We start from the raw sequence: 11,821 nt of genomic DNA on the forward strand, positions 1-11,821 counted from the left end.
AATGTATACATTTACTGAGTTAACACTTTGATTGTGATATAAAAAATAAAATGATCTTGGTTTGGACTAGGAATTACACGAACAAAGAATGATGAGTTCTTAGAATTAGGCTTAAATACTTAATATGAAAGATTAATTAGCAAATTTGTATGTACGTATGAGACTGATGTAATAATATAGAGTGATGCGTCAATCTGTTGTGAGATTCTTTAACACGATTGGTTTATATATTTAGATCCAGTGAAAAACTGACAAACTGAAAAGGCGAGATCAACATTAAAGAATTTTACAACAGTTGCAAAATTGTTTCTTCTGCTAAACTCAGCCAATGGTTATGTTCAGCAAAAAAAAGTAGCTTTGCAACTGTTGGAAGATTTTTTTAATATGATTGGTTTTTGTCATTGATCTTCACAAATCTAAATATACAAATTAATTATATTAATTTTACAACAGGTGCAAAGCCGCTGTTCTTCAGTACCATGAAGCCAATAACATATAAAACCATATTTGTATATAAATCCTACTAAATCGGCAAAGTAAACGCCTTTAGGATCACTATAAAAAATGTTATTGGTACCAGCAAATAAAATATTGTCTTTAAATTATATCATATTAATAATGTAGATCTGATCCGATGGAAAATACGCCAATTTTTCCATGAAAATAAGTTACCTATTAACACTAACAAATATACATAGCACTATACATTAGTATGTACTTCCTGATTGGCCGTCATTGAATAAAGAGTATAAGAAGCATCCTTCTGTGGTGGACGTTGCAACGGATGTGCTAAGAGCTTCGCCATATTATCATGTATTTTAGCAGCGTTCCTACCTACTTCGAAGATATAAGAGAAATTCGTTGTATCTAAAGCCGCGATTTCGGCGTACACAGCCTCGCACATATTGTCATCGCTAGGTGGTTCGTGGGCGAACAGCACATCCAAGAAGAAGTATGGGTTCTCCGTTAGATTCTCTAGATACTTCTGTCCAGTGTGGAACTTCGGGACGGAATTTGATCGTCCATATATGAAGATGACACGTGAGGTGAACATCGGTTGACTCCTCCCTGGCGTTGCTATCCGAGAATATATCACCTCAAATAGCAACCCCAAATCATAGGTCTTTTGCTCCTCTTTTGGTACATCTTCTGTGATACTTTCCAGATGATTGATAATAATCTTTGTATTACTGGTGTAATCACAGAGCCAGGAAGCACTGTGTGAATCCAGGCTCATCAGCGCGTACTCATGTACCCCAGGCTGTATAGTGGACTTTGCGCCAATAAAGTTCTCTACCACACGTTTTATCATGAATAGAGGTAGGTATGTCGCACCTGTACCTAGTTTGAAAGGCGTGCATTGCTGCTCCCTCACTGTGTCGATAACAAATAGAATCTTCTCAGGCAAATTGAGCTCAGGTACGTTTCTTATAAAAACGTACTCCTCCGCAGTAGCTGTAGTAGTAGCGGCATCAGGCCTTTTGCTATCTGCAGGACGACGTACTACCCCGTTATTGTTGCTTTTCCGTGAACTCTTTGCCTGTTGTTGCTGCTGTTGCGGAATATTGTTGTACGCTGGCTCGATGGTCGTAACGTTATGCAGTTTTTCGGCTATCACTTGGATCTCATCATTCGTCTCCTTGTCTGACATGTTTATACCTTATAAGTATCCAAGGATGAATCTAACCTCTTCGCACCACTCGAGATGTAGCCTTGCCTTGATAAATATCTCGAAGGCACTTTGAAATAATTCGGAAACTTCACATAGCGCGTAGATTTTGCGCAATATTATACGGATAATTTAAAATCTAATTGTGTGCCTGTCAATTCCTGATAATGTCAAACAAATCCTGAAGTTGGAAGTGCCCTGAACAGACCTATTCTGATGATCTATCCATTTATCTATTCGTCAGATTCTTGAATTGGAATTGTTCGTAATCGCGCGGAATATTACTTCGGTACATTTTCATGAATTGTTTAAATCAGCTGTTTCAGCGACAAAAACGATCACGTGATCGAAATTGACACTTGATATTCGTCAATTTTGATCACGTGATCTTTTTGTCGCTGAAACGGCCGGTTGATGCGGCTCGTGAAAATGTACCTTGATTTACAACTTCAAGGCCTTCAAATGTGTACATTTTCATGTGGTTTACCACGAGGATATTAATTTCGCGTCTACGATTTTTAATATAGTCACGATATATTCCACAACTCGAGAAAATGTCCGTGCCCGAAAAAATATTGATGCGAAAAATTAAAAAACGGGAAAAGACGAAATTAAACGTACTGAAACGTCGAGAAGAACAGAAAGGTAAGAACATGTGAACTTTGAGGTTAGATCTCATGGAAAAAAGATAGGCTGATATAATTATCTTTCTAAAATGTGTACAATTTTAATTATTCAGGAAATTTTAATTATTCATAGAATATATCTACATATATATAAAATTGTCAATATATTAAAGTCAATGGATTTTTATTTTTATTTTAATACTCTGTGACAAAAAAAATGATCATATTATTTATTTCAATTAAAACTTGTTTCTTACACAGATACAGATGAATCAGTGAAAGCAACTGAAACAGACCAAGATCGCATAGAAGATATTCCTCTAGAAAGTAATAATTTATTTTAATCTATTTTTATAACAATTTTTTATTAAAAACATTGATATTTTTTCAACAAAAGTTTTATTGAGAAATTAATGACAACATATGTTTTGTTAATTATTCTTATTTTTATTTTATTATATAATTATTAATAAAATAAAAATAATTTTATTATATAATTATTAATAAAAATTTTATTTTTTTTAGAAAAAAGAAAGTTAAAAGCATCTGAAGAAAATGAAAAGTCTGATGTAATAAAGAAATCTTTGATTACTGAAAATTGTATGTATTTCTAGTATAACTAATTGTTAAATGATTGTACATTAATAATATTGGTATATATTTTATTTAGTACCTGGCACAGCTGTAGGTTTTGAAGTAACAAATGATACAAACTTCTCAGTATTAAATGGAAAAGTATGTGAGAATACATTAAAAGCAATAAAGGATATGGGTTTTACAAATATGACAGAGATACAAGCGAAAGCTATTCCTCCTCTTTTGGAAGGAAGAGATTTGGTTGGTGCTGCCAAAACTGGATCTGGCAAAACTTTAGCGTTTTTGATTCCTGCTGTTGAATTGATTTACAAATTGAAGTTTATGCCTCGTAACGGTATGTAATCTCAATGGCTATAATTTGCATCAGAATGGCATTATGAAAAATTTTTTGTTTTATGAATAACTTGTAAATCTAGTACAATATAAAATGAAATATATTTGTGAAAATATATGTAGTCATCATTTTTTATGATGACTACTTTTTATATATTGTAATATTACTTTTTTAGTTTTGAATAATATAAAAATAAATGTTTAAAAAATTAATAATATAGTAAAACTTTAATGTTCTAATTATATAAAATCAATAGGAATGAGATAATAAATAGATATTTGCAGGTACTGGATGTATTATTATGTCTCCTACAAGAGAATTAGCTATGCAAACTTTTGGAGTCTTGAAAGAATTGATGAAATATCATTATCACACATATGGTTTACTAATGGGCGGTGCTAGTAGACAAACAGAAGCACAAAAACTTGAAAAAGGAATCAATATTATTGTGGCAACACCGGGACGATTATTAGATCATTTGCAAAACACACCTGATTTCTTATATAAAAATCTCCAGTGTTTGATTATCGATGAGGCTGATCGTATTTTAGATATCGGTTATGAAGAAGAATTGAAGCAAATTATTAACATTCTTCCCAGTTAGTAATATTTTGCATATATAATTTGACTTTAATATTAAAGTCAAATTAGCTATGTATTTTTTTCCTATTTATGAATTATTGTTGCAGAGCGCCGACAGACTATGCTTTTTAGTGCGACACAAACACAAAAAATAGCAATGATAACAACGTTGGCTCTCAAAAAAGAACCTATATACGTGGGGGTCGACGATGACAAGGAAATGGCGACTGTGGAGGGTTTGCAACAAGGATACGTAACATGTCCGAGCGAGAAAAGATTTTTACTTCTGTTCACTTTCTTAAAGAAGAACAAACAAAAGAAAATAATGGTTTTCTTTAGTTCGTGCATGTCCGTTAAATATCATCATGAACTGTTGAATTATATCGATTTGCCAGTAATGAGTATTCATGTAAGTTATAAGATCTTTTTCTGCACTGTTTTCTATATTGATAACAAGATTCTTTTCTGATTTAATATTCGCACTCTCATTGACAGGGTAAACAGAAACAAACGAAAAGAACTACAACCTTTTATCAATTTTGCAACGCTTCCACTGGGATTTTACTTTGCACTGATGTGGCCGCAAGAGGTCTAGATATACCGGACGTTGATTGGATCGTGCAATTTGATCCACCAGACGATCCTAAGGTAAGGATTGATATAATATTTTGCTTTGCGGATTATCATTAAGATAATTTCCAACGATAAACTTAGATTAGCAGTTAAACGGATTTGTAATATGTAGTTGTGCGATTTTTAGGAATATATCCATCGTGTAGGTCGAACTGCTCGTGGAGAAGGCAGCAGTGGTCACGCTTTGCTGATATTGCGACCAGAGGAACTTGGTTTTCTTCGATATCTTAAGATAGCCCGTGTACCCGTGAACGAATATGAATTCTCTTGGAATAAAATTGCCGATATACAATTGCAAGTAAGCAATATATTTATTATAATCTTTTTCTAATTTGTTTTTAAAATTATTTTCTATGTCTTAGATCTTAGTTTAAGACCTTTGGACAGAATTTAAAAAATTTGAAAATCAATAAAATTTATATCATGTTCTCTCGAGAAACTATCAATTCCATCAATTTAACAACATATCTGTTTTAGAGATGATATAAAATATTATTTTCTTTTTTTTAGCTTGAGAAGTTGATTTCGAAAAATTATTTCTTACATCAGTCAGCAAAAGAGGCATTTAAGAATTATGTTAGAGCATATGATTCTCATCATTTGAAACATGTTTTCGATATAGAGACCTTGGATTTGGCAAAAGTCGCCAAATCGTTCGGATTTGCTGTACCACCAGCGGTAGATTTGAGTAAGTCTTTTTAAAAAGTTGTTAACATTAAGCGCAAGTACTTTCATAAATTTAATATAAATAATTTCTCATTGGAAATTGTTAATAATTCATAAAAACGAAACAATTTAGTTTTTTAAATATTTTTTGTTTTTAATATATTTGATCAAAATCAATTTAATATTTCTTTAATATATTCTGATTATCTTTTTATAAGCATTAATTTATCAAACTTTTTAAACAAAATTAAATTATATATAATTTATATAGAAATTTATATAGAAATTTGAAAACAATATAAATATTATTATTCAAACAGTCTACATCGTGTCAAATATCATTTTTTTAATTTAATTTTTTTATTGCACATTATAGAAGTAGGAATCAGTAAGGCTTCACGACCACGAAAAAGACTCGGTGGAGGTGGTTATGGACACTTCAAAAACATAAACGATCCAAGTTCAGCAAAACAAGTGAAGCGTACCAAGACCTTCCGCCAAGTAGGCAAACGTAGACAAGATAACCGACAATTCAGCAGATAATGGTCATTCATATACTTTTTACACGCATAAATGATGAATAGCGTTTAATTATAACACATAGTTAATTATTATTATCTTATAGGTATTATTGTACAGTTTATATGTTTAACATAATAAGTAAAAGTATCTGTTTAAAAGTATAAGCCTTATTATTATAGTTACATATTGGATTGTGTGTTACATAAGTTTGTTCGATTTTATTAGTTTAAAATATTGTATATACAATATTTTTGTTAAAAATGAATGGAATTTAAAGTAAAAACAAAGGTTTTAAAGAGACTTGAAATCTATTTAAGTTACTATATTTTTTGAATATGTAAGTTTGGTTTTTACACAGAGAAATAAGCTGAAAAAAAATGAAAAATTTTCTTCCCACTTTGTGGGAACTTTGTAGGGACTGCCTGTCATGTGCCCAAAAAATTGCCCAATAAATTTGCTCTATCGAATAATGTAATTGTCAATTTTTTTAGAAAATAGAAAATATAAAATAATTTTATTTTGTCCTACAAAACCGAACGAATTTATGCAACAACTCAATAAATTGAGAACAACAAAATATATTTTACCTTTAAAATTTTGTTTGTAGAATACTGAAAAATTACATTTTGATAAAGCGATTCTAGTATTGCAATTATTGACATTACTAACAAATCTTAGCGAATTTTTAATATATTTATGTATGTAAATGTTCCTTTAACTTCTGTATGGAATATAGGGCCTCTAGTGAAGTTTCAATAACAAACGATACTTATAATCAAAGAAAAAATTACATATATTGGGCGTAGATGGGATTGAATCCAAATCTACAATCGCACCGAGCGGCAAACTACTTGACTACGCCTTCAGCAAATTTAATGTCTGTATAATTCGTCTAATGAAATATGTAAAAAATACATATTATTTACATTGAGCAAACATTTAACTGTTATCTGATTTCTACATATTTTTATATAAAATAAAGAATTATAAATAAAAAATTGATATGTTTGAGATTTTGATTTACGTCATCTCTCTTATTTAATTGTTCTTTTGATAATTTGCTGTTTCTAGGAATTAAAATTTCAGCTATTTATATTTGCAATAGATTTAACTAATTTAAAATTCTATAAATTCTATAAATTTTTTGTCTCTCAAAAGCGAGTATTTTTAATATCTTTTCTCTCCATTTAATCACAAAACATTTTATTGACTTTTGAAAGTTTGAATTTTGCGCTTCATAAAATATCGACATATTACCAACATTCAACAAATAACTATAGTGAAATCAAATCATGCAAATAAAAATTTCAGTTGGTAATTCCAGTCGATGCCATCTATGGTTCAATTGTACGGTTTCGCGCCTTTCGGACGAGTACTGACTGTTGATCGCAGATTGCTGTTGTGATTTCAATAGTTTAATAATCTATTCATGTATCGAAATAAACCTGTGAAAGGATTCATATCCCCTTTAATCGTTCAACAACAAACGAACACCGAGGAATGTAGTGAAAATGAGATATCCGCGTGTCAGGAAAAAGCGCCAAGCGATTTAGTGAAAAAGTCTGTCCGGAGCAACTCTCAAGTGTTGCATTTGTTCAAAAATGTAACTCAAAAAGATGAGATTGGACGCGATAATATCGAGAACGTGGAAAATAATTCATCGAGGAAACGAAATGCTAATTCTCCACTATGCGAAAAGAAAATGTCGATCACTGATTCCCCCCCCCCTGAAACAGTAACAAAAATGTAAGTGTATACTCTAAATGAATGTTAAAAGATCTACATCTCGATTTTACTTGTTGTAAATAAATATTTATATTTCTTATAGTGTTTTTAACGTGGTGTACAGCAAAGTAACTTCGAAAAAACACAAAACATGGGATGATGATGGTTTACTAGAAGTAACTGGAAAAAATGCAATTCTTAAGGTAATTCAAGACATCTATAAAGCTTCAATCATTAAATAATTGTATTAATAAATCATTAAATGATTATAAGGATTGTTTATTAAATGCTTCTGATACATATTATAGAATTCAGATGGTATTATTATAGGAAGAACTACAATTAGTCCAAATAATATGGCAGAAGGCTGTAAATTAATTATAGGAAGCAAACAAGTAGAGGTAAGTTGTATTAATTTTTATTTATGCAATATTTACAGAAAAACTAACAAAGTTTTAGATTATAGATAAAGTATCGACAGAGCAATCTATATCACAGAAGAGTCCTGAAATAGAGGAACCATTACAAAAAAAACTTAAAACATCCACTATATGTGCATTTCAGTCACCAAAGAAAAATAAAAATGCTACAGCTTGTGAGGAAAAAGCAACTGAAAATTCACCCGAGGCAAAAACAAAAATGTAACTATTTTTAAATAAATTTTAAATTATTAATTTTTATCTCTATAAATAAATATCAATACAATAGGTTCAATGTGATGGTCAGTAAAGTAACTTCGAAGAAACATAAAACATGGGACAGCGATGGTTTGTTAGAAATTGTCGGGAAAAACGCTATTCTTAAGGTAATTATGCATCAACTGAAACTTTTATGATTTGAAGATTAATGTATAAAACTTCTGATATAATAGGATTTGGATGATAATGTTATTGGAAGAACTACAATTAATCCAAGTAATGCAGTAGAAGGAACCAGATTAATTATAGGGAACAAACAAGTAGAGGTAAAGTTTGCATTAATCTTTATTTATGCATTATTATTGGCAGAAAAATTAATAAAGTTGATTTTAGATTATAGAGCAACTGTCACAAGAACTATCTTCTTCAGAGAAGAATCTTAAGAAAATAGTAGAGGAATTATCAAAGAATAAGTTTAAAGCGTCTTCCACACATACATTTATGCCCTTGTTTTCATCCACAAAAGGTACAAATTTATAATATATCAATTATTAATTACATTATAATCATTGATTTAAATAAATAAATAAATATATTACAAAGGATTAGCATTAAATAGTGAACCTTTAGTGATGCCTTATTTGAATTCTACTGAATCGATGAATCAAGAAGAACAGGAAATCTTGGTTGATTCCTGTTTAGTAGCAAAACTTAGAGAACATCAACGCCATGGAATTGTATTTCTTTATGAATGTTTAATGGGACTAAAAGTACCAAATTATTTTGGTGCAATCTTGGCTGATGAAATGGGTCTTGGTAAAACCTTACAATGTATCACATTAATTTGGACAATGTTGAAGAAGGGCCCATATGGCAAACCGATTATAAAACGTGTATTAATAGTAACACCTAGTAGCTTGTGTAACAATTGGGAAAAGGAATTTGTAAAATGGTTAGGCTGTCACAGGATACTTCCATATGTTATAAGTGGAAAAAATAAGCCTAAAGATTTTATAAAATATCCAAGAAATTCGGTCATGATTATTAGTTATGAAATGTTCATTAAATGTACAGAAATTAATGAAATAGCCTTCGATTTGATTGTGTGTGATGAAGGCCACAGATTAAAAAATAGCAATATTAAAGCAGCAAAAGTAATTATCTATTTGATTTATAATCATTATTAATAATATTATTATTTATTATTAATGCCAATATAAATATTTGTTATTTTACTTATCTTGCAGATGTTAAACGAAATAAATTGTAAGAAACGAATTGTTCTAACGGGTACGCCCATACAAAATGATTTGAAAGAATTTTATGCACTGATCGATTTTGTTAATCCTGGCATTCTTGGCACATCTAATGAATACAAGAGTTATTACGAGGAACCTATTGTCGCAGCGCAGTATTCTTCTGCCGATGATGATATTCTTAGTCTGGGAAATGAAAGATCCGCAGAATTATATAAACGCACCAAATCTTTCATTTTAAGACGTTCGCAAAAAGCGATAAACAAATATCTACCATCTAAATATGAAGTAGTCTTATTTTGCTCTTTAACTAAGAAACAAAAAGATTTATATTCTCTTATTATTGATGCTTGGTTCAACAAAATTTGTCTAGAAGACAAAAGTAACATACATTTATCTATCATTACTGCTCTTAAAAAAATTTGCAATCATCCAAATCTGTTTCTAAATGAAGAAGAGAAAGCATTATATGACATTTTGTCAAAAGTATCATATATATCGCAAATAAAACGAGATGAAAATTTTACAGAGTATTGTGGAAAAATCACGATTGTACAGACATTAATGAGAAATTTGAAAAAGACTGACGAGAAGTTGGTGTTAGTTTCCTATTACACACAGACTCTTGATCTCCTTGAAACTATATGCAACATGGAAAGATTAAAATTCTTAAGATTAGATGGTGCTACTTCAAGTACTATACGATTGAAAATTACCGAGCAATTTAATACGCAAACCGATAATAGCAGTAAGTTCTGTAAAAATGAAGAGATATAATTGTCTTGTGCTTATAGTACATTTTATGAATTAAAATGGATGTATTACAGAAAAATAATTCTTACAGAAGTTCTATTGCTAAGTGCAAAAGCAGGTGGTGTTGGCTTGAATTTACCTGGAGCATCTAGACTTGTTTTATTTGATTCTGATTGGAATCCTGCATCTGATATGCAAGCAATGGCAAGGATTTGGAGAGATGGACAAAAGAGGAATGTCTACATTTATAGGTGTATACAAGTTTAATATCATTACATGATAATTTAATAGAAGTATATATTTAATAGAAGTAATTTTGTATAAACCAATTTGTAGATTATTAACCACAGGTACGATAGAAGAAAAAATATATCAAAGACAAATTAGCAAAGCCAATCTGAGTGAGACTGTAGTGGATCTGAATTACCTTGGATCTCTAAAATTATCTACTGCAGAGCTAAAGGTATTTTTTATAAAGATTTCGATAATTACGAAAAAATATTACAAAAATCATTACTTAAAATATTTCTCATTTTTAGGATTTATTTACGTTGGCAAGTGATACAATTTCGTTAACACATGATTTAATGAATTGTTCTTGTTCTGGTAAGAATGAACATATACTTTCCAAAGAATTAAAAGAAAAAAATAATGAGACACGAGACTGTCAATTTATACTGTATGAGAAACCATCTCAGCAAAATTTAACTATAAATCAGCTTCGAGATTGGCAGCATTACAAACAGCCAATTCCATCCGACGTTATGCAGGTAATAAACTGTTTACTTTGATGATGATTAAAAATTGAAATTCAATAATTTAATGTTCGTAAATACATTTACTTTACAGGATATTATGTTAACAGAAGTAAGTGATAATATAACATTCATATTTAAAAATTCTTCAATGTAAAAAATATTTTAAAAAATATATTAAAAAAATAATAAAAATATTAAAAATTAAAAAATTAATTATTATAAAAAATTAGTTATTATATAAAACTATATTTTATATATAATGTACATTGTGAATATTTGAGATATTAAATTTAATTTTTGTTGTTTATTAAAAAAATATAAAGTATTTTAAAGCTTATTTTTTCGTGACAAAAAATTTAACAGCCTTTGGATTAGCTCGGGAGATTCAAATAGTTTTTTCAACTCTTCCATTTCTTCCTCATTAACTTTTAATAAAATTTCTTTGTTCCATCTACTCACTAATCGCTTAGTCGCCAATATTGACTGAAATTAATCGATTAATTTTATTATTATTATTTAACATATATATCAATTATAGCACATATATATCAAAAGAAATTAATTTTTGTAGAAAAACTTAAGTAAAAATAATACCTGTGAAGAAAGTGTCGATATTTTGTTCAAATAATTCCATACTTCTTCAAGAGAATCATGATTGTACACTTGGCTAACCAAACCATGTTGTTTGGCTTCTTGAGCATTCATCTTGTACCCTAAATACAACATGTCTCCAGCCTAAATAAATATTTTTACAATGTAATATCGAAATCTCATATTACAAAAAGCAAAATTTTAGAAAAATCTTAAAAATAACTTGTACATATTTTATAATGAAACATACTTTGGAATGTCCCAGTAATCTTGGGAATGTATACGAAGAACATCCTTCAGCAACAAGACCCAAAGAACTGAATGGTGTTTGAAAATATGCCTGTAATTTATATTATATTAGGTGTGGGAAAAAATGTCTGTCGTTCGTTACGTTCGTTACGTTACGTTAACGTAACGTAAACGTAACGTAAACCGTTAACCTTAACCTAACCTAACCTTAACTAACTAACT

The 11,821-nt window shown here is 29.8% G+C and overlaps 5 protein-coding genes across 5 annotated transcripts in view; 3 read left to right on the top strand and 2 right to left on the bottom strand.

The window, feature by feature from the left end:
• The window catches only part of LOC105619985 (laccase-1-like), a gene marked incomplete at its 3' end in the record, with an annotated part of 13,031 nt that extends 10,809 nt beyond the window's left edge, over positions 1 to 2,222 (top strand). Inside the window, exon 11 of the mRNA XM_012201496.1 lies at positions 2,157 to 2,222. Coding sequence (XP_012056886.1) covers positions 2,157 to 2,222 — 66 coding nt within the window. The remainder of the gene's footprint in view (positions 1 to 2,156) is intronic.
• LOC105619836 (BRISC and BRCA1-A complex member 1-like) lies at positions 701 to 1,651 on the bottom strand. Its single transcript, XM_012201354.1, has one exon. It carries the CDS (start codon positions 1,649 to 1,651, stop codon positions 701 to 703), a length of 951 nt encoding a protein of 316 aa, XP_012056744.1.
• Position 2,223: 1 nt separating the features above from the next.
• On the top strand, positions 2,224 to 5,650 carry LOC105619986 (probable ATP-dependent RNA helicase pitchoune). The gene is made up of 9 exons (XM_012201497.1): positions 2,224 to 2,314; positions 2,557 to 2,622; positions 2,966 to 3,226; positions 3,511 to 3,825; positions 3,916 to 4,217; positions 4,304 to 4,456; positions 4,569 to 4,739; positions 4,952 to 5,129; positions 5,484 to 5,650. Exons 1-9 carry the CDS (start codon positions 2,224 to 2,226, stop codon positions 5,648 to 5,650), a joined length of 1,704 nt encoding a protein of 567 aa, XP_012056887.1.
• Positions 5,651 to 7,058: 1,408 nt separating this feature from the next.
• Positions 7,059 to 10,901, top strand: LOC105619837 (DNA repair and recombination protein RAD54B-like; the record flags this gene model as incomplete). Its single annotated transcript, XM_012201355.1, has 13 exons — positions 7,059 to 7,375; positions 7,458 to 7,557; positions 7,663 to 7,755; positions 7,814 to 7,993; positions 8,058 to 8,159; positions 8,226 to 8,318; positions 8,386 to 8,518; positions 8,596 to 9,146; positions 9,240 to 9,996; positions 10,093 to 10,252; positions 10,338 to 10,464; positions 10,541 to 10,771; positions 10,851 to 10,901. Coding segments are annotated over exons 1-13 (2,895 nt in total), but the record flags the coding sequence as incomplete, so codon positions are not given.
• A 185-nt stretch (positions 10,902 to 11,086) lies between these two features.
• LOC105619839 (enoyl-CoA delta isomerase 2, mitochondrial) overlaps positions 11,087 to 11,821 on the bottom strand; it is a 2,862-nt gene continuing 2,127 nt past the window's right edge. Inside the window, exons 4-6 of the mRNA XM_012201356.1 lie at positions 11,601 to 11,690; positions 11,354 to 11,494; positions 11,087 to 11,242 (exon numbers count right to left, since the gene is read on the bottom strand). Of these exons, the coding sequence (XP_012056746.1) occupies positions 11,087 to 11,242; positions 11,354 to 11,494; positions 11,601 to 11,690 (387 nt within the window). The remainder of the gene's footprint in view (positions 11,243 to 11,353; positions 11,495 to 11,600; positions 11,691 to 11,821) is intronic.

This window comes from Atta cephalotes (genome assembly GCF_000143395.1).
Source record: "Atta cephalotes unplaced genomic scaffold scaffold00023, whole genome shotgun sequence".
In the NCBI taxonomy this organism is placed as follows: Eukaryota; Metazoa; Arthropoda; class Insecta; order Hymenoptera; family Formicidae; genus Atta; species Atta cephalotes.